This window comes from Brachycentrus maculatus, unplaced genomic scaffold, assembly GCF_059751285.1.
Source record: "Brachycentrus maculatus isolate JH-2025_06_01 unplaced genomic scaffold, ASM5975128v1 h1tg000002l, whole genome shotgun sequence".
Taxonomy (NCBI): Eukaryota; Metazoa; Arthropoda; class Insecta; order Trichoptera; family Brachycentridae; genus Brachycentrus; species Brachycentrus maculatus.
The window spans coordinates 1,095,993-1,120,615 of NW_028280757.1; the positions used below are offsets into that span (position 1 = coordinate 1,095,993).

The window sequence follows — 24,623 nt, forward strand, 5'->3', positions numbered from 1 at the left end:
CACTTTGAACCGATTAGAGACATTCGAAATGTGATAACGTCGTAGAATGCTACGCATTCCATAAACCGGTATGGTCAGCAATGTGAATGTGCTCCAAAGAGCAAGAGTAGGAAAAGAGTTTTTGACTGATATTAAAGTCGGAAGGTGTCCTATCTGAGGAGAGATGCCTAGAGGAGAGAAGTACGAGCTATTGCACCTAATCATAAAAGGCTAAATAGAGGGTCGACGAGGTGTGGACAGAAGGCAGATCTCCTGGCTCCAGAATATACGAGGTTGGACAGGGATCAGGAACCTCAAGACGCTGTTTAGAGCTGCCCAAGACGAGGACAATTACTCAACTATAGTGATAGCCTACGTCAGGGACACCCGACATGACACGCACAGAAGAAGAAGATATTTATGCTTCAATTGACACGTTCATTCACATGCTACTGTTTTTGTCTGTCATAGATGTATATAAACGTTTTCACTCACCTATTTGAATAGAATGTTATGTTGAAGCTTTAAAGCAATCAGTGAATTACATTAGGAGATTTATGATTTCGAGAAAACGAAAGTTTACATTTATATATGCGAGCATAGATTAGTTTTGTAAAAGAATTATCAAATTTGTACCCTTTGTTATGAAAACACACCTCAATCGGGAATAGTTAATCTGATTTTCCGAAAAGTAGGATTATTGATCAAACCTGGAATAATTTCCAGAAACAAACAAGACAATATATTATGCTGTGTCCTCATAAACGAGTATACAGACACAGTCGTTTTCATATATCATGTATATACATACGTATTTTACAAATAAGTCAAATGAAATCAATGGCAGGATGGGTAAAATACGAAATGGGTCTATTAAATATTAATAAAGGTACAGGTTTTTCACCTTAAATTTGACGTTTTATAAAACAATTTGGACGCCTTACAAAAACCAAATTAGACGTTCAACGAATCAAATTGGACATTTTAAAAAACAAATTGGATGTTTTATTACATTTTATAAAAAAAAGTTAGAATTTAAAAAAATATATTCAAAGTTGTATTTACCTTGTCTGTAAACTTCAGTACACAGTACGGCTGTCCAAACTTAAAACACAGTAAGGGACATTTTTTTAGTACGTTTTTTTGCATTTTTGGACTAAGTAGATTCTACTTAGTCCAAAAATGCAAAAAAAATTGTTGGTGAATGTTACACGTGTGTAAAGTGATCACTTAAACCAGCCTATGACGGTCGTAAGCCCCGTAAATGCCCAGACTTCCATATTCTTCTTCATCTTTGATGAGATGTCAAAAAATAATATGAAAATAACTCCTGTAATTGGAGATAATCCAGATTTTGTGAACAAGTATTTGGACACACTCAAAATGTTATTTTAGAAATCATAATAATAAGATAAGGTTAGTATTATCGGTTACATTTACTTTTTGACAATACGGTTCGACAACCCAGTTAACTGAAAATCTAGAAGAAAAATTAATCATATCGATAATGTAGTTAAAATGTAACATTGTTTTAAAATCACTATAAATATTGTATTATAACTTAATTATTATGTCTACCGGTTTCGAACCTATCCGTTTTTTTATCAAGACTGATCAATTAACCAGTTATTAAGTTATAATCAAATATTTATAGTGATTTTAAAACAAAGTTACATTTTAATTATGAAATAGAAAATCACAAAGTTAGTGCTTCAAATATACATTATAATTACAATGATTAAAGAAAACACTTCGTTTTTTACCACATGAGTTTTATTATGGACTACATGTTTCAGAAGTTAAACTTCCATCATTCAGGTCTGTATAATAACAGTTATTATACAGACCTAAATGATGGAAGTTTAACTTCTGAAACATGTAGTCTATAATAAAACTCAAGTGGTAAAAAACGAAGTGTTTTCTTTAGTCATTGTAACATGTCTTACCACAAAGTTAATGCCGAAACAATAAATAAAATACATTATAATTATTTCGACACTAAACTTTACATAGATAAACTGTTGATAACGGAGGTATAGAATTCAAAATGAAAACAAATGCAATATTTATTTTTACATAACATTGCACTCATTTATTACGTTGTAAGTAGACATACAAACATAGTTGCATAGGAAGATATTCAAAGATATAAAGCATACAAATGAATTTTCTCGGGATTCATCTGTCATTTCTTTCACTTATTTATATAATACAACTGCAGAAAAATCAACTTCCGCTAATGAACGAAACAAGATGTATGTATGGGAAGTGTTATTCCGAAGAATTTAAGATGCCAACTACAAAAGAAAGACGCAGTGAGTTGTCTGTTATTAAGTACGCGTAATAACCGTTGAAAGTTTATGAATAAAATTACATCATAATTGCCTATTGTGTGAAATAATTACTAAGTATTTGATGGGAGTTTAATATAAAGCGCACGTGCTTGGGAATTTTCTCAATCGCTCGGAATGAAAATCATAAAACGTAAACACCGTTTATCATCACGTGAATACTATTTTATGTAAATGTCCATTTTATTTCATCGATCGGTATTCGTTTACCGTAACTCGATATAAAATCACATCATTACTTCATTCGCAATAAATTTAAAGCGCATGACATTTAGGATCCAAGAAAATAATGAGAGGCACTTAATAAATGTATTTTATGCATATTTAAAAAAAGTTTTATTTATAGGCAAATATTTATTCAGTAATTTCCATATCTTCTATTTTTATATCGAAGGCAGGCAATTAAAATATTTGATTTACAAATATTCTCGTGTTTTTTTTTGGAATTGCATGGAGTTGCATTTTGTTATTCTAAAACCATTTTGGAATATCAGAGATGTACTGTTTTTAAATTGACATTTTATGTACAATACGTAGTTGGTTTAATAACTTTTCACAACATTCTAGCCCCGTGATCAACTCACCTCAGATTTGTACTACAAAATACTAGCAAGCGTATAATATTTACAAATAAACATGTACATTTTATATTATGCGTTTAATCTTGTACCATGACAAGTGCGCTAGAACTAGAGTAACAAGACGTGGGTTAATCAATCAAGTTAATTCCAGTCCTTGATGTTATTATTCTGAACTAAATTATGTACTTGTAGGTTTGTAGGTAAGAGCGCCCATCGCTACGTCTGGAATTGAAATTTATGCGACTTTTTTATAATGATCCCTGATCATGTAATTTGTTTCTCCTCCTTCTCGAGATGTAACAGATTCAGTAAAGCAAAAAATATATTTTGTTTAAAGCCTTCCAAATAGCGTTGTAATTAAACGCTGAGTATAATAATGATTCTAAGGAGATATTTTAGTTGAAATGAGAAGAAAATAAAATAAAATTAATGACATTTTGACATCTTAACAAGGATAAAGAAGAATATGGATGTCTGGGTATTTACAGGGCTTATGACCTGTCATAAGCTGGTTAAATGATCACACGTGCAACATTCACCAATTCTACCCATGATTGACACTACTCATTTTTTTGGAACTACTGGATATATTAGCTTATAATCAAGCTTGCCACATTTACAAGGTATCAGGTTCACGCTGCCCAGGACTACCACTGCTGGCAATTCGTCGGCAGTTCTCTTCTAAACTTCGGGACGCGGACCTGACTTAGGAGGATGGAAGGGAGCTAGCGGTCGAAAGAAAAGCCCGAAGACAGTTTGTTGACTCCACATGCTCCACATAGGAAGCGGACACGGTAAAAAAAGAAGATATATATTGATAAATCTCGTGACACAGTACATGTGAGTTCACAACAGCCATCTATGGTATGTTGGATTGAGGAAACAGTGATTTAGTAGGTATGTTTTTTTGGTTATTTCTTACTGAACGATCTTGATACTGATCATTACACTTGATAAACGGAATTCAGAAAATAGTTCATAAATTTTTTTAATCATTAAGATAGATCAAATAATAATACGGTTTTATAACTCTTAGCTTCGTTCTGACGTCGGTACAGAAAAATTCCATGAATTGATTTGGCAGTCATTTTGCGGTGAAATTTATCCATTTTTAATTTAAGTTTTACTTGGTAAATGCCACTATTTCTTAGAATCTATTGTGACACGTGATTCGATATGCATTCGGTGTTTCATACGGTGTTTGAAAATGATCCGGAACGCATCGAAACACGTCGCTCACTCCTTTCAAGAACGTCATAAATAAAAAATCGTCAATTTTCGGTTGTGCATGTTTTCGGAATGCCCAGAAAATGTACTATATCCCAGCAAAAGAGGCATATTTTAAACATAATATTTACCCGCTACAGGGTAGAAAGTGTTGTTTTTGCATTTTGAAGAAAAGGTATTGTTTAATTATTTTTTTAAAGATACTAATTATTTTTCAAATGGAGAAAAAACCTTCAGGTTTTACCTAAAAAGATCTGTTGCACAGTAAAAAGTTCAATAAGTGGCTTGATATTTATTTTTAATACATTGTATTATATTTTTAAACTTTAAAAACGTTGTCCTGAAAAATCTAGTTTTTTTATTTATGACGTTCTTGAAAGGAGTGAGCGACGCGTCAAATAGATTTAAAAAAATAGTTGTATTTACCAAGTAGAACATAAATTATAATATAATAAAATAATAAATAAAACCCTTATCCGCACCCCAATGGTGCATAGGGCACTGCATCATATAAACGCAGTGTTATCTTGATCGTTTACACATGAAGGAAAGGTGATCAGCCCTCCGCTTCAGGTACCAGTCCAGGGTAATATTAAATAAATATTACAGTGAAAAAATCACTTATATTTATTTTACCCCCCTTGGGAATCGAACCCGGGACCTCCAGAACGGTAGCCGAGCGTGCTGACCATTACACTACGGAGGCGGACATAAATTATAAATATTAAAAAAAAGTTAAAATTGCCGAATAGTAGTATAATGTGAACGTATGATTCTAATTTCTATAATTGTCCATAACGAATATATCAAATACTTCTTCAGGAATTCAGCAAAAAAATGTCTAAATTAATTAAAGACTCGGTTATATGCAAAGACAGTATATTATTTAAATTACATCCGTATTATTTTTCCTGAATACTGTGAGAATGGCAATCATTACTATAATTATTTGTTATTGTTAGCTATTACTACGAGCAATTCCAAGATAATTTTAAATTACCGGCGTCGTCTGGTCTAACACGTCAGTAATAAATAAAAATAAACTATCATTACGTTTTTGTAAAGCCTGATTATTAAAAATTCAATGTCTGAATATAGAAATGTAAACTACGTTAATTTGATTAATTGATTTGGCAGTTACTTTGAGGTAATATTCTGTCCATTTTATATTTTACTTTTACTTGGTAAATAACACTATTAATTAGAATAAAAGCTGTGCTCTTTGAAGGATAAAAAACGTTTTGGCGCTGTTTCTTATTATTCTTTAGTGGAAACATGGACAATAGAGGGAAAACTTTAGTTATTAAAGAAAAAATGGATATAGCGCCATTTTCGTAAAATATTAAGCCAAGAAATTTATTGATGAGTTATAAAATGTTGAGTGTGTCCAAATACTTGTTCACAAATCTGGATTATCTCCAGTTAAAGGAGTTATTTTTCATATTATTTTTTGACATCTCAACGTAATTGAAGAAGAATATAAAAGTCAGGGTATTTACGGGACGTTTAATTGAAAATTATACCTGTGTCATTTTTATTCATTCAAACCCTTATCCGCACCTCAATGGTGCATAGGGCACAGCATCATAGAAACGCAGTGTTATCTTGACCGTTAACACATGAATTCCTTAAAACGGAGGGCTAATCACCTTTCCAGGTGATCAGCCCTTCGCTTTTTTTTCACCAAAAACTAAAACATACATAGTTTTAAGATAGTATCACATAAGACGTAAGTAACAGTAAGACAGTATTCACCAAGTAAAAGTTGAATTCCCAGGTTTGGTGCGAAAATTAATTTTATTGACTTTATACTGTAATATTTATTTAATATTACCCTGGACTAGTCTCTGCAGCGCTGGAGTGATCACCTTGCCTGAATGTAAGCAACGATCAAGAAAACACTGCATCAATAGTATGCAGTGCCCTATGCACCAGTGGGTGCGCATATGGGTTAGAAGAAGAAGAAAAGTTATATAAAACACGTGAATTTACTTTAAAATATTTCATTTCCAATACCTATGTACTTGGATTTTATGTACCTTGCGTACAAAAATCGTTCAATATTTTTATTTTTTAAATAGTAGCTAAGTAGTGTATTGACCAATATAAAATATAATATTTATGTGTAACTGCTTGGACGAAAAGAGATTAAATCTTAAGTATAACATGTAGCGTGTTTTTAAGGGGTGATTGTTTGATTACCATTTTGTTATATTACTGGGCTAAAACGATCTTTAATTCGATAAGAAAATTTTAAAAAATCGATCGGCTACAAGTGCTATGGCTAAAGTGATCTTATCAGCACGAAATCGGCGCAATTCGGCGAGCGTGCCTTTGCTGTTGCGGAACCGGTGTCTTGGAATGCTCTACCAACAGTAGTAAGAAACAGTGAGGGTGAGATGATAAAATAAAAACGCATTTGTTAGCTAAATCATTTCCACTTTTTCCTTTTGCCCAATTTTATCCCTTGAGGTAGTATTTTACGAAAATAACGCTTTATAAAATATTATTTTTTGACATCTCATCAAAGATGAAGAAGAATATGGAAGTCTGGGCATTTACGGGGCTTACGACCGTCATAGGCTTTATAAAATACACTTTTTTTAAAGAAGTGTATGATAAATCAATTAGATATATTATTTATCCATAAATAAATAAATTTATTTACAACATTTTTGAGTGTGTCCAAAATCTGGATTATCTCCAAATACAGTGATTCAAGAATATTGGTCAAAATTGGTTAATATATATAGAACTTCCAAGAATTTGAGTAGTGTGGTTGTCAATAATGGGTAGAATTGGTGAATGTTACAAGTGTGTAAGGTGATCACTTAAACCAGCCTATGACGGTCGTAAGCCCCGTAAATACCCAGACTCTCATATTCTTCTTCATCTTTGATGAGATGTCAAAAAATAATGTGAAAATAAATATATCTAATTTTTTCGTGAGGTCAATACTGGTTAACGATGTTGTAAAAGAAGCAAAACTAATCTCCCCCCCCCCTAAAAGATAGGAATAAGGATGGTAAATAATAAAATAAATAATTTATACAGAATATGCAAATTTATGATTTGGTAGAAGTTTTCGTAGCTCGTATAAAATTTATTATCAATGCTACAGCACGATATTTCTTGTAAAATACGGATGAAAATCCGTTTTATGCGGACGTTCCTCACTGAATGCGTATATCGTATTTGTTTTATAGTTATAATTAGCTTTATCTGGCAACGCGTTACTGTGGCTCAGTCTGGTTAAATGGAGAAAATAAATAAAATAGAAAGCACACATTTCTAACATGTTTAATTTCATAAAGATTGTGGACATACCTACTTTATTTAATCACCTGCCAAAAAAACACGTTGTACGCCATATACGATGTGCAACATTGTGTAGTTCTGTTACGTTCAACAGATGGCGCTGCCATTTCCGTAAAAAAACTGTTTTCAAATAATTACGTTTTTGACTGTCACAGACAAGACATAATTTTTTGTATGTAGGGTGAATATGCATAGGAAACTAATATCGAATATTAAAAACCGGAAAGTACCCTATTTGGGACATGTGCTCAGAGGAGAAAAGTACAAGCTACTGTAACTGATCATTAAGGGTAAAGATCGAGGGTAGAAGAGGTGTTGGAAGAAGGCGACTTTCCTGGCTCCATAATATGCACGAGTGCACAGGAGTACAGAACGTCGAGGAGCTGTTTTGGACTGCCCAAAATAGGGACACTTTCTTACAAGTGACACCGACAAGATACGTGAAGAAGAAAGAAACATATGATCTAACCAGTGTTTTCCAATTAGTGGTACGCGTACCTCCAGGGCTACGCGTACCACATATTGTGAAGTTGCATCAAGAGATACGCTCGCAATCTCTTAATTAAGATAATTCAATCAGTAATATCGCTGGTTTAATGCCAAAGGGCCACAACGAAAAAAAACTCTTAGTTCCAAAAATGGTATATAAATCGTCAACATTTTCATATTCGAAGAAGACATCCATGATTCTAAATGAAGTGGACATTTCTAACGCCAGAATCATGGGTGTCTTTTTCGAATATGAAAATGTTGACGATTTCGATACCATTTTTGGAATAAAGAGTTAAATTTTTATTGCATTGTCCCCTTTGGCATTCAACCAGCGAAATGTTTTTTGATGGTAATAAAAGTTGTAAAAAATCTTATGTACTTTTTATTTATCATTTTCGCAATAATAGGTACAAAAGTTTAAGGTTTTTCATGAAGTGGTACTCCGGTAAAACTAACCGGAAACCACTGGTCTAAGCGATAAAGACGTTACAGTGTTGGAAACCAATATAAGTAAATGGTGAAAAAATTAATAAATAAAAATAAGAAACAGCTCTTACTTTTTCTTCGTTCCTCAACGTCTCAAAGAGACGACTCTAAAATTTAGTCTTAGCTTACCATAATGTGTTTCAAAATGGTGCGGAATGCGTCGAAACACGTGTCACAATAGATTTTAAGATAAAGTGGTATTTACCAAGTAAAACTAAAATTAATATTAAGTAAGTGGTAGGTACATAACAATTTATTGTAAGGTCAAGGACTCGTACAGAAAAATAATATAATTAGATTATTTTCACATTTCTCTAAGTGAGATTTAATATAATCATAAAAGTAAATGTCAATTATTTTGAACCCTGACGTAAGAGAAAAGTATAGTCCTCCAGTTTAAACGCTGTCGTGACCGAAGCCTGCCGAAATATCATCACGCATTTGCGAATATTTTTCATCCATCCATACAATTAATGCATACTCCCAAAACAATATACAATATATATATATATATATATATATATATATATATATATATATATATATATATATATATATATATATATATATATATATATATATATATATATATAGTCCGCCTCCGTAGTGTAATGGTCAGCACGCTCGGCTACCGTTCTGTAGGTCCCGGGTTCGATTCCCAAGGGGGGTAAAATAAATATAAGTGATTTTTTCACTGTTATATTTATTCAATATTACCCTGGACTGGTACCTGAAGCGGAGGGCTGATCACCTTTCCTTCATGCGTAAACGATCAAGATAACACTGCGTTTATATGACGCAGTGCCCTATGCACCATTGGGGTGCGGATAAGGTTTTTATTATTATATTATATATATATATATATATATATATATATATATATATATATATATATATATATATATATATATATATATATATATATATATATATATATACACATATTTATTTATACAATATATATATTTTTTTAAATCGTTTTTCTCTGAAAGTCAAATTCTAAATAAATATGGCACCGTATTTTCTTAGTTTATTTGTTGTGATTAAAAACTCCTAATTTTAAGAAGCATCGTACATTGAATATATTATATTTAATTATCCACCAAAACAATTTTCATAGCGCAGGTAGGTTATGTTTATCGTGAAGAAAGCGAGTTGAAATATTAAAAAATTCTCATGTCTTCTCAGCAAACAGACAATTACAATATAATATTGTATAAATTTGAATATTCTCACTTATAAAAATGGCGTGCCTGTTTGGGAAGGTGTGCGCCATTATTATGTCAATCAAACGCATCGATTGTTTAGTAAAAGCATTACCGTTAAGTGCAGGGTTGACACAAAGAGATGCATATTATACACAAGCGATCTATTTTTTTTGTTGATAATCAACAAATTCATTAGAATATATAAAATTGAGTGAATTGTATGATTTAAAATGTATAAAAAAAACACAATAAAAAACCTTATAAAATATACAATAATAAATACGTACATGAGTCAAATTGTGGTCCTATGATCCTAACTTGATTTCTATTTTCACAATACTTGAAAGTAGTATATAAATTGTGTAAAAATATTAAAAAAATAGTGTGAATATTTATGTATCTTTAGAACACAAATATGTAATACTATAAATTTTTTATTGGAATCTGTATAAATTCAATTATTTAAGAAAAATGGGTAAGACTTTAAGCTCTTACAAAATTATCAAGGTTTTTGTAATAGATTTATTATTTTATTTTCAATATTCCTCCAGAAATGTAGGTTTAAAAAATGCTTCATAGAATTGATATTAAATTTTCTATTTCTATGTAATACCCTGGATAATTCACCCCACGAGTGATACATCGATGTAAAAACGATAAATGCTTTGTCTCAAGTTAAAACACCTACTTATGTATTAAATGATAATTTTCTCCACATTTAAAACATTATAAATATTGAATAAGAATTTTCAAATTACGATATTGTAGAGGTCTAATTTTTCATCCTACTATCTGAAATATAAATTAATCAATACAACATAACATATTTTTTAACGTAACTATTTTTGTTAATGTAATGTAATGTTTATAATTGTTAATGTAACTATTGTTTATTATATATTTTTTTATATGTAAAGCTGTACAATTCCCGAAAATAAAATAAAATAAATTAAAATAAATCAGTAAATAACCATAGAACGTGGATGTATTTTTTTAATTCAAAATTAAGTAAAAATGTTTTACGAGTTTCCAAGAGAAATAGGTAAGAATTATCATTGATAAAAATGTATATTTTGTGGTTAGGCAAACCGTTTGCGTGTCCCTTTGCTCCCAACCCTGTTTCAGGTTAGGTTAGCTAGTTCAATAAACAGAAACCAAGCAAAGAAGTGAAGGTAGGTCACTGCACCCAAATAATAAATTTCCAATGTCCATGCTCCGTGAAATCCAATGATGCGACTCTTCTATCGACAGTTTATTAAGTGGGACATTGCATTGAGTGTCGATTGTCGACAATACAAGAGAGCCATGCTGTAGGCGCCATTTTTCAATATACCTACATACCTTAATTCATTGAGTTTTTAGCTCAACATCCTTGTTTTGCCATTTTAAAAATAAACCTACAAACATTTATTCATCGAGTTTTAAGCTCAACTTCTTTGTTTTACCAGATTTTAAATAAACCTACAAGCCTTAATTTATTAGGTTTTTAGATTAAATCCTTTGTTTTGTTATTTTTCAACTATACCTTTATACCTTTATTCATTGATTTTTCAGCTCAACTACTTTGTTTTGCAAAATATTCAAACGTATCTACATGACTTTATTCATTGAGTTTTTAGCCCAACTTCTATGTTTTGCTAATTTTCAAACATACTTACATACCTACATGGCTTTATTCATAGAGTTTTTAGCTCAATTTCTGTGTTTTGCCTATTTTAAAACACACTTACATACCTACATGGCTTAATTCGTTGAGTTTTTAGCTCAATTTCTGTGTTTTGCCTATTTTAAAACATACTTACATACCTTCATGGCTTAATTCGTTGAGTTTTTAGCTCAACTTCTTTATTCCGCCATTTTTAAAGAAAAAAACTTTTAATATATTATTAAATTAAAACCAATATTTTTAGCTTTTCCACTTTATTTTAATTTGACCAGCGACCGGGTTTCGTCGTTACCGACATCGTCGCTGGTCAAATTAAAATAAAGTGGAAAAGCTAAAAATATTGGTTTTAATCTAATAATATATTAAAAATGCAATTCCATCACGAAGTGTCAGTGGATAATATAAATCTATTAAAAAACTTTTATATCTTAACATTTCACTATACTTCTCAATCAGCCAATGTATTATAAGAATAATATAAGTCATTATTACTCTTAAAACACAGCACTATGAAAATAAATGATGAAGCCATTTCTATAACTAAAGAAAAACCATTGTATTGTGGTACTTTTCTAACGGATATATTTGTGGCTTAAATTACACACACCCATGTTTATTTACGAGCGATAAATACAAAGTTGGGAAAAATACTTTTATTTCGCCGCACCAGAAAAATAGTAAATTATTAAAAAATATTTCAAGGGCATATCTATGGCAACACGTGAATTGATACCAAACGACAAAAATAGGTCAGAACTGAGTTCCACCCTCGTGCCGTGCTATAATGGGGTCAAATTCAGTGAATTATCAATGGGGTGACTGCAATCGATGCGTTATTATATATTTAATTAAGACACGTGACAAATTTCAGCAAGAAAACTCCGTAAATACGGCGTTTGAAAATGATATGGATTGCATCGAAACACGTGTCACAATAGATTTTAAGAAATAGTGGTATTTACTAAGTAAAACTTAAATTAATAATGGATGGATATTACCACAATGTAAATATTAAAATGCAACACAAAACAGTACCAACAAAATTATATAAACTTAGGAATAAAAAAATTCAACAGCCTCCCTTTAGAAATTAAATATATAAAAGACACAAACACTCTAAAAAATTAACTATACAGAATAAACAATAAAAAACTAAACAACATAACTCTCTCGCATCGCATAACAATATATGTTTTACATTAATATTTTTTTTAATGTATAACGTGATACTATCAACAAAAAACAATAAAAAAAGAAGAAAAAAGTCCCTCTCCGAGCACAAGAGCTCAATCCCTTTTTTGGAGAGGCTCAATGCAGCTAAAATTATAAGATTGTATTGTATTAAGTACAAATGTATAGAAATTGATCTATATTAAGTTTTTTAATTGTATAAAGCTCTTTTTACATCCTAGAGCTAGGCTACCAAGATCAATTTAAAAAAAATCTAACATATTTATAAGGTATCATTTTTTTACAAAGTTGAAGTATTTGGACGCACTCGAAATATTGTGAATAAAATAACCGGTCAAAATATAAGTTAGATTACAATATAAAATCATGTTTTCAATGCGTCTCCTAGTATGTAAATGATTCGATAAGAATCTTACATACATTTATGAAGGTTTCTGCTGAATAAAAAACTCTACACAACCATAGATGGTACCGACAGCTTATTTGTGAAAGAAGATGTCAGTTGAAGGATAAATTTAACCTCCGAAATTTGAGTAGTGAAATTGCCAATCAAGGGTAAAATGGTAAATATTAGGTGCACGTGTATAACCAGCCTATGATAGATCGTAAGCTCTGTAAATATCCAAACCTCCATATTCTTCTTCATTTATGTTGAGACATCAATAGAAGTAACCCGTAAGTGTTTAAATATTTGAATATACTCATAATACTGTTGAAAATTGTTAATATTTTAATTTGCACATTAAAAAGAAAAATGACGTGATTTTTATTAAATTAATTATTTTTTAAGTAGGTGATAACAATATCCGATTCCTCATATCGCTCACTCCTTTCAAGAACGTCATAAATAAAAAAACTGGATTTTTCAGGAGAACGTTTTTAAAGTTTAAAAATATAACACAATGTATTAAAAATAAATATCAAGCCACTTATTAAACTTTTTACTGTGCAACAGATCGTTTTAGGTAAAACCTGAAGGTTTTTTCTCTATTTGAAAATATTTAGTTTTTTTTAAAAAAATAATTAAACGATACCTTTTCTTCAAAATGCAAAAACAACATTTTTGCCCTGTAGCGGGTAAATATTAAATTAAAAATATGCCTCTTTTGCTGGGATATAGTATATTTTCTGGGCATTCCGAAAACATGCACAACTGAAAATTGACGATTTTTGATTTATGACGTTCTTGAAAGGAGTGAGCGATATGGTAAATCGGATCATACTATTTTGACCCTCCTAGAAATTGAACCTGGAAACTACAGCATGTAGTTTCCAGGTTCGATATCTATGACCATTACACTACGGAGGCCGATAAAAATATTTGAAAATTAATAGCTTTTAATGCTTGCTCATGTTATTATATCGAGTTTTGGGATTTATGGATACTTAGCGAAGTTAGTGGATTGTTAGCATGTTTGCAAACTGATAATAATATCGTGGGTGTACTGGCAAAAAACGTTAATTTGAAAATATGCCATTTTAACTAAATAATATATTTAAAAAAATTATAAAGTTTTCAACGTTCTATAAACTGGCAAATGCACTAATTAGTTTGAAATGTTACATAATATATATATATATATATATATATATATATATATATATATATATATATATATATATATATATATATATATATATATATATATATATATATATACATATATATAAATATGATTTTAAAAGTAAATCCGACTTAAAGATTAATAGCGGGTATTTTATTCAGGCTAAAAGCTTTAAATAACAGTGATAATTCAAACAGGGGTTTTTAGAGTTAACATTTTTTGCCAGTATAACCACGATATATACTCAATGCATACCCAACGTCTGCCAAAAGAAAAACTGGTATTTCAAACCATCGTACGAGTAATGGAAATTTAAAAAATGTTCATTTTGTGTGGTGTTTCGTACACGTGAAAATAGATACCCGCTAAAAGCCTTTTACTTAAATAACAATGGAACATTATTTATTGATAATCTCATGCTACGAGGTAAATGATGAACGATCATCATTTTAGCAAAATATTGTATAATATTATGGAACGCGAATGTTCTGATTTTAATGCGCGGCGAAGAAAATATACGAAGGCACCTACCTATTATATATTTGTACATTTACGCGGGAAATTCTTTATAGTCTATTTTGTTTGAATCGTTAATGCGTAGGTACTTTAATACGATTACATAAAAAAAACAGTTAATCGTTTTGTCAAGTACCTATCCATACAAAGGGAATTTAAAACCGCGTTTTTTTTTAAATATTTAAATAGAACAATATAACAATTAGTGTAGAGCCGTTTTCACCAATTTTAACTTTCTTATCGGCCATAGATAATATTATTCAACAGGTACCTACCTCATCGTGTGTATTGCTATTACACAATATGTTCTAAACTCAGAGATTTCAAATTTTTCGATAAAAAACACAAGTATGTAGTAGGATTGCAATGACGTCATTTTTTCCGTTATTCTAGGAAATGCATTGTTAAAGTTTTCCATGCGATTTAAATACTTTTGTGTTTGTGTTCCGCGACCGTGAAGAGACATTTAATGATATTTTAACAAATTGATATGAGAATAAAGCTATAGTTGAAATGTTACACATTTAATATATAATAAACATATGTAAATAGATGTTTGCGTAGCTTAGTTGGATAAAACGCCAAATCGGACATCAAGGAATCCGGGCTCGCATTCTAGCGCAGAACAGTTTTTTTCCTATAATACTCTCTCTTCAATAATAATAAAATGATAAAACCCTTATCCGCACCCCAATGGTGCATAGGGCACTGCGTCATATAAACGCAGTGTTATCTTGATCGTTTACACATGAAGGAAAGGTGATCAGCCCTCCGCTCCAGGTACCAGTCCAGGGTAATATTGAATAAATATGACATGAAAAATCACTTATATTTATTTTACCCCCCTTGGGAATCGAACCCGGGACCTCCAGAACGGTAGCCAAGCGTGCTGACCATTACACTACGGAGGCAAACAAATGAGTGAAAAAGAATAGAATTTTTTAAATGTGAATGAGATTGGTATTAGAAGCAGTGGAAGAGTGAGGAAAACTTAGCAGGATCAAGTATTTTAAATACTTGATCAAGCCAGGGGTTGGAGTAATCTATGGCTATGTATGAGGAGATGCATGAATGTGGAAGAGGCGAATATTGTTTGTAATAACTTGGAGAGTATAAGTTACTCTCCAAGCACACGAACACAGTCTCTTTTATGGAGAGGCACAGCGCATCGAAATATAAAAGTTCTCCATATGTATAAATGATTCAAATGTATTATTTTATAAATAAAAATGTAAATACTTATATTAAATTAATAAAAAAAAAAGATTGGTGTTAAGTTTTATTCTCTTTGTCTACCCCTGTGGGGAAGCGGCGTGGTGTTTAATTAATTAGTCGAAAACACGCGTGGGTCGATATTTAGTACCTGACGTGTACTAAATGCATGTTTGTTTGATTTTCTGCTGACACTTGAGAAAATAATGTAAAAATATCACCGGAAAACTTAATAGAAAAAGTTAAGCTGAATGCAGCCTTGAGCAACAGTAATTTATTTGACAGTTGACTAATTTTGATGAATCGGTATTTTGTCATCGTAAGACAATGTGGGATATGTGACTAGTTCATCAAAAAATACTTAAGCAGTGATTTCTTCATACATGAATGTAACATATTCTTACAACATTTTGAGTGTGTCTGGAATATGGATTATCTCTAATTATAGGAGTTATTTTTTATATTATTTTTTGACATCTCATCAAATATGGAGAAGGTCATCTTTGATGAGATGTCAAAAAATAATATAACATATTCTTCATTGCTTTTGTATTATGTACGTACATAGAAAATAAAACAATTAAACGATTCATTAAGCGATCGGCCACGCGAGGGAGAATAGAACGCCACACCAATTAGTATTTGCACTCAATCTTCGCGTCTTACATATTCATGCATCTCCTCATACATACCCGCCGATTATTAAGACTCCTGACCTGGCCGCTTACAAGTAGTATTTAAAATACTAGAACATGGACAAGTTTTTCTCAATCTTCTCCACCTTCTATATCAACCACATTCGCCTCATCAATTTATTTAACTGTTCTTTCTTCACTTATTTGAAGAGATAATATGATAGGAAAAAAATTATTCTGCACCAGAATTCGAGCCCGGCTTCTCTGATATCAGATCTGGCGTTTTATCTAACTAAGCTACGAAGCATCTATCCAATGTATTTCTACATTAAATGTTTAACATTTTTCAACCTTTATTCTCGGATAAATTTATTTCACCATATCATTATTCCATTAACATGCCCAAACCATCTCAACACACCTTTCATCATTTTATCGTTAATGCATATAACGTGGTAATATTTTTCTTTGTAAATTGGGTGTAAATAATATGTAAAGTGGGTGTATAATAATAAAATTGCTTATTGCTTTGTAATTAAAGTTTATAATTAAAGTTTATTCTTAATTTACCTTTATAATAATTTTTATATCTATCTATCTGATTCTGACAGTTCAGAATATTATATTTTTTCTATCGGATGTCTTTTGTTTTATTCTGTGCGACGCATGCGACATCTGGTGGTAGAACTGTTTTATGTAGGTACTATTTGTAGTACTTAATAAAATGTATAGGTAAGTACCTAGGTATTTTATTACATGCATATCTCGGCCATGAATTCATCCTTATATCACTATTCGAACATTTATTATAGGTACTCGAACATCTATTATGCAGTAGCACAATCTTCTCTGAGAGACATATGTAATATGGTAATAATATAACGTGTTGCGTTTTAAAATAAATTCACTGACCATATATGGGTAAAATGGGTCACATTGGTCCCGGAGGCTTTGACAATAGGTCATAGAAAGAAGGCTTGGTCCAACATAAGGCCACAGTCGCTCTGTCCAAAACAATATGCTAAAGTAATTATTGTACGACACAGTTCAGTGGTACTAACATTTTTTGCTAGTATATATATATATATATATATATATATATATATATATATATATATATATATATATATATATTTAATATACATATAAGTTATATTATTCGTCAGTACAATTATAACAAAACTATAAATGGTGTCAATTACATTGTGCGTGTGAATGAAGGAGAGCTGGGAAAATATTTATAATTTTTCACAACATTTTTGGTGTGTCCAAATACTTGTTCGCAAATCTGAGTTATTTTCTAAATAATTTTTTGACATCTCAAGTGAAGGAGAATATGAAAGTCTGAAAGATCACTTTACATACGTGTAACATTCACCAAATCTACTTATGATTGATAACCACACTACTCTTGGAACTTCTAAATTATCGAAAATGATTATTTCTATCCCAAATATCTTATGATGAATTATATTTTTTCTGACTCATAAAGGCATCAAATGGTACAAAGGGCACCGCGTCTGTCTGACATAATATTATTTTATTTGTCAACGTTATGAGGGCAAGGTGATTGGTCCTGCATTTTTTTTCAGTTTCAGGATATATTTGGTCTCTATTTTTGTTACTGAATATAGTGGTTCCCATCAGCCATGAGTTGTGTGGGGATCCGTTCATCGTCGGCTTTTGGTCGCATATAAAAGCGGCAAAAATTATTCTGTCTCTGTCATGTGGACGCGTGTTTTCGTTATTTTTGTTTGAAATTATCATGGCGACTCAAGGTGAAGTGATTTTTCTGTAATGTCGTCAGGTTAAAAACTGTTACTACATTCAGGTTGCCAGGTGGCGATTCTGAAAGTATTGGTTTTTAAGTAGTGTCTACTCGTATGTACCAGTAGTGTTATTTAACAATAAAACATTTATTACGGTAGTAGTTTGTGAAAATACTTAAATAAATAAGTAATAAATGTATAGAAATCAAGATCGAATTGTAATTGTGAGTTTGATGAGATTTGAGCTGTCAGCTGAGTTATTGGTTTTGTTTTAATCCACATTTAATTGTGCATTTATCGTTACTATAATTATAGTCGGAATAAGTCATGCAAGCATGCAATGTTGGCTACTGTTCACTCTTCAGCGAACATCGTGGAGTACTCCCAGTCTAAAGATAATCCGTAATAAACCTAAAGATCTCTCTTGCATGATGTCATTTTATTGTTCAACAGAGCTATGATTTTCTTAATGAAAACGGCATTTGATAACTGGCATTTTAAGGCAAATAGCATTCTGTTATTCAAATTATTCTTCAACTTTCGATAATAAAAATTTTTCTAAAAATATAGAGCCCTTTTTTAAATTTAAAACTAAAAATGAACTAAACGAGTATTGAAAATATTATTTTGAAATATTAACCAAATAAAAGTACGCCCTGTTTCTAATCACAGTTATATAAAAAAAACACAAATTAAAAATATTCGTATTAAAAAAAAAAAATATTATTCTTTTAAATTTCATCATGTCTTAACACAAAGTGATTACCAAAACAATAAGTATAATAAAAAATATTACGTTTTTTAAATATTTTTGTACATGATATTATATGAAAGGTTCACGAAAATGAAATAATCGTTAGTGTTTGTGTTTGAAGGAAAAAAAAGTTTTTAGTAAATATCCCACATACGGCCATACCGTATATCATTTATATGACTAACAATTCACTAAAATTAGCGGACAATTATGCCGAAAAAAGATACATTTAATAAAGCACAAAATAACTTAACAATAGTCGATTAAGATAGAATCTTCTTTAATATAGAGAGTGATTTCTTCCAAAATAGCGTGTTCAGAACGTATGATAATACCCATGGTTTGTATGCTATGAAGTAAACAAATTTATTACAATATAGTATCTAGGAATTTATGATTTTTGTCGGCATGTCTCTTTGAATATTAAAAAAAAACTTACAAATTTACCTGCAATATGTTTTATCTTCTTAAAGTCGTTTATAAAAACTATTCAATAAATACTAACATATTTTTACATCAGATCCATCTGAAACAATTGATTTTTAAATGTAAATATTTTGTGCCAGTACCAAATATACCTTGTTCGTGGTGATGTTTATTTTTTCGTGTGTCTAACTCTCAGGTTGGGTTCTACGTCTCCTCATTGGTCATAAAATGACAGAAAGACAATGCCAAGTTTAGGCTGGTAGTGCACTAGTGACATTGTAGGTACGTAAATCCAAGTAAAGAATATAATATTATAATTACGTTCCATAATTACAATTCTTTTGTGTGTATTTTGTAGTTTAATCTTACTTCAACTCGCCTCTGCATTTAAATTACTCAATATAATAAGGGTATCATATTTATTTACAGCATTTTGAGCGCGTCCAACTACTTGTTCACAAATACGGATTTCTCAAATTATTTTTACATTTTTGTCATCTCATCTTGAGATGTCAAAAATGTAAACATAATTCCTAAATAGAGAAACTCAAATTTGTGAAAAAGTATTTGGACACACTCAAAATATTGTGAATAAAAAATAACTAGTCAAATTATAAGCTGCATAAAAAAAAATAATCATGTTTTCAGGCGTTTCCGAGTACGTAAAATAATCCGGTTATGATCTTGCATACATCCAAATAAAAGGGTCTCTGCTAAATAAAAGGTTTCCCAATCCAATCATAGATGTCTCTAGTGAACTCAAATGTACAGTGTCATGAGATTAATGATATGTATAATAGTTGAGTATCATATATCTAGGAGTTTGTATCCAAATACTTCGAAAATTTAGTCTGGTACAATAGTGAATGTTGCACGCATGTAAAGTGACCACTTGACCGGCCTATGATAGGTCATAAGCCCTGTAAACACCCAGACTTTCATATTCTTCTTCATCTATATTGAGATTTAATCAAAAAAGGTATTAAATTATTTTATTTATTTAATTTTTTAATAAGTTGTCGTATATAAAGTAAAACCGATTACAACTCGCTTTCGAATATGCTGTGGAAACATATTCAGTCATTTTTCTTCAGTACGCTTAATTTGCATAAAAGTTTTAAAAACACTTTTCTCTAAATAAACCTGTCCTCTTCTTAAATTCATTTAACAACATAATCCGCTACTAATTTTTCCACAGATTGAACAACTAGGCCTTTGCAATATGATCAACGGGTCCCTATTATCGTGTTTTTTTTTGTTAACGAATAAATAGAAACAAACCATCAGAAGGCAATCGATAGATACCATAAATGTTTTGTCTGGGAATGGTAGATGTAGCGGATTATTTATTGTTTAAATATTTATTCAAACTGCCGCGCAAGCATTATATGACATTATTTGATATTTACACAAAAAACTTCACAGATGCATATTGTTCAATAATAAGTACGGGGCTTTTTTTTCATGTAACGCGGTGGAACGGCGTTCCAGCACCTTTTTTCACAGATATATATTTTTTTTAATAAAAAAAATCGGTTAGACGAAACAATGTTTGCGCTTACGTAATTACGATCTATATTTATACGATTCGTCTAAATGATAAAATATGGTATTGTAATGAATATTAAAATGATATTTGAAAATACATTTTTTTAGTAAAACGCTTGACATGAAGTGAGTTCCAGGACCTTTTTTGTTTAAAAAAAAAACTGCACAAGTGTATAAAGTGATCACTTATGCCAGCCTAATGCCAGGTCGTAAGCCCTGGAATACTCAGATTTCCATCTTATTTGGCATAAAAACAATATAAGCTTCGTCTCAAGTTTGAGAGGATTGGGAAAGCTTTTATTAAGAATAGGCCCTTTTATTTGGATGTGTGCAAAACCAAATTATTTTACATACTGGGAAATGCCGACAAACATGATATTAAATTTATTATGCAGCCTAAAATTTGACCATATATATACTAAATTAAAATACTTTTGTCTGTTTTTATCTCCGTGTATTTTTCTGCTTCTAAACAAAAGAGATAACAATAAAAAAATGGCTACCACGTGGTTAGGGAAAATCACTTAAAACTCCAACGTCTGCCTTCTGACGGATTATACATTAAATTACAGTTTTAAGCATGACAGCCAGCTACTGGTTGAGATTCTCATTCGGAATAAATATAATACAATTAGTAACATTCTTCAGTGCCTAACGTGGGCACCAACTGTTGTAACTTTCGTTTTTTCTGTTGCTGTCATAAAATAAGTTTATCTTAAATCAAATCATATATTCTTCTGCTTTGACCCTATCCGCATCTACCTAAAGTGCTGTATAACTATCTGTATGTCAATATTATATCTGTATGTGCCTCGACTACTGTATATACATATATATATATATATATATATATATATATATATATATATATATATATATATATATATATATATATATATATATATATATATATATATATATATATATATATATATATATATATATATATATATATATATATATATATATATATATATATATATATATATATATATATATATATATATATATATAAATATAAATAAAACAAATAAATTAAAATAAAGTGTATAATCATAAATCCAACATTTTGAATGTATCCAACATAGGAGTAATTTTTACAGTTTTTGACATTTCAACATAGATGATGATCAAAAAATGTTAGATCAGATTTTTTAATATTAATTACATCTTCTTGTATTATAAGGGCATCTAATGACCATTGCAGTAAGTACTACAAAAATCAAATTAATAAATATACTTTCAAAATGCTATCGAATAATGTCAAAACGGGAAAGCATTATATATATTTTTAATTCCTACGTTTCCATAATGAATAATCAGTTGTCGTGAATTACTGTCCGGAATTTAATAAGAGTGTAATAAAATTACGAATAAAAGCCATTACTGCACACGCAATGAATACCGGATGAAATTCGGGGAATGAGTAAATTAGGGAAAAAAAGAAGGTCAAAAAGACATTTGACATTCTTCCCGTAAATATAACTTAATTTATACGTTGTTAGGTCAGTTATAGTAACACTACTAATAAATTAATGTAATGGATGCATATTGGATATTTTATTTGCGTCAAAAAAAAAAATCGGGAATGTTTTTTTAAACATGTATAAACACGTAACACCGGAAATTCTCACAAAAAATAAACACGCAGGTTAATTTTCAGTCAGAAAAATAAAATTTTATATTATTAACAGTAACCGAATGCAAATAATTTATCAGTATTTTACATAGTAAATTGGACACATAACCAAAGTAACTCGCGAATTTTTCTTTCAGAAATAAATATCTACAAAAGAAATTTTGTAGGATCTTTTTAAAATTAAATAACGTCCAAGTGACTCTGAAATCTAGCTACGACTTCTGCAAAAATGTTAGTAATATTAGTATATTACCACTCACCGATATTTTTTGCTTACCGGTTTCGAGACGTACCGTCTCTCCGTCAGGACAATCACTACAACAATATGCAAATAATACTACACGTCACTACCATAGCACTATTCACACACTTGTAACTACATAACTTAAAACTACACAAACTACTAAAAATGACTAACCACAAAGTAAACGCTTTAAATATTAATAATATTGAAAATATTAATATAATTTCATGAGTGAAAATTCTAGGCAAAAACACTCGCTATTTAGTTAGGTATGCGTTGTAGAAAGTAAACGTAAATAAATTATCGCTTATTAAAATATATTTAAAAATATATATTTCTATCTCATTCGACTATACTTAATGTTGGTAAAAATATAAAATACACTTGGACAAGTATATAATAAAATATGAATAAAATAAACGTAATAAAATAAACTCACCCCGGCATCAGACATCCATTAGTTTGCGACATGTAATTCTGTCGTTCTTGTTTACTGACGTCAACCCACATTTTCCGCGCGCTATTCGAATCGTATCGAAAAATTTCACTCGAAATTACAACAAAATAATACTTTATCTACGGCGAGATCATTTTATTATAATTAAAAACACGGCGCGAGGGCGCTCTCTTTTATGAATTCACTTTTGTCGAATGCAAATATGATTTTCACTCGTGCACACTACGTGAATCGGATTTCAAGCGGTCATTGGCACTTTCTAGAGCACGTCTACTCGCGGCAGCGGTCGCTGACGTTATAAAACAGCGCGATCGGCAGAGGTATAACTTTTTTATTTGCAGTTACTGTATTCGAAGAGTTAAACTCCGCTTTATCAGAAATATGCCTGAACAATACATTTGTATTCGATATTTTATATCGCCGCGCGCTTTCTTCTTGGATTCCGGTTGGATTTTAGTTTCAGTTTGTAATATTTTCAGTTTGCAAATCCCATTTTAAATTTTTGTGTAGTGTATTTGTATACCTGAATTTATGTTGTCTACTTTTGTTAATTTAACTAATGCTTATTTTTGTGGACATTTTAACGTTGACATGTTGTCTAATTTTGTTTGTTCAACTAATGCTTTTTTTTTGCTGATATTTTATCATTAAAGCAGATTTTTCAATACTTTACTCGGAAAGTTCGATTCCCAGGGGGGTCAAATAAATATAAGTGATTTTTTCACTGTAATATTTATTCCATATTACCCTGGACTGGTACCTGAAGCGGAGGGCTGATTACCTTTCCTTCGTGTGTAAACTATCAAGATAACACTGTGTTCATATGAAGCAGTGCCCTATGCACCATTGGGGTGTGGATAAGGGTTTATTATTATTATTATTACTCAGAAAATTTATAAATATATAATTATTTGGTGCAAAGATCCCAGGGCGTTTACTCCATGCGTAAGTTATCGTTTTAACTACGTAACATTAACTTTATAATTCACAACATTTTGGGAGTCTCCAAATCTTTGTTCACAAATCTGGATAAAACATATTACTTCTATTTGGCCAAAAAATAAAAGTTCGTTGCTATTTTTTTCTTTCGGCGACATGTTTCCTGATAATACGGACCGACAACTAGTTTAAAAACACCAAGATTTAAAATCCAGAACTACTCAAAGTTATCTAAACTATGCCGTTTAGCCTGCCTCTGTAGTTTGGTGGTTAGACCATTTTGCTGGAGGTCCGGGATTCAATTCCTAGTAGTCTAATTTTTCATTTTAATGTTTTTTTATACCTTGAACTGGTACCTGAAGCGCAAGACTGTACACTGCCTTAATATAATTAATAATTGAGTAAACATTTTGTCAACTG

The 24,623-nt window shown here is 30.6% G+C and overlaps 1 protein-coding gene across 1 annotated transcript in view; it reads right to left on the reverse strand.

The window, feature by feature from the left end:
- The window catches only part of LOC148314058 (ciliary microtubule inner protein 2B-like), a 37,991-nt gene extending 14,426 nt beyond the window's left edge, over nucleotides 1–23,565 (reverse strand). Inside the window, exon 1 of the mRNA XM_088258812.1 lies at nucleotides 23,247–23,565. Within this exon, the coding sequence (XP_088114938.1) occupies nucleotides 23,247–23,317 (71 nt within the window). The 5' untranslated portion in view covers nucleotides 23,318–23,565. The remainder of the gene's footprint in view (nucleotides 1–23,246) is intronic.
- Between the last annotated feature and the right edge of the window lie 1,058 nt (nucleotides 23,566–24,623).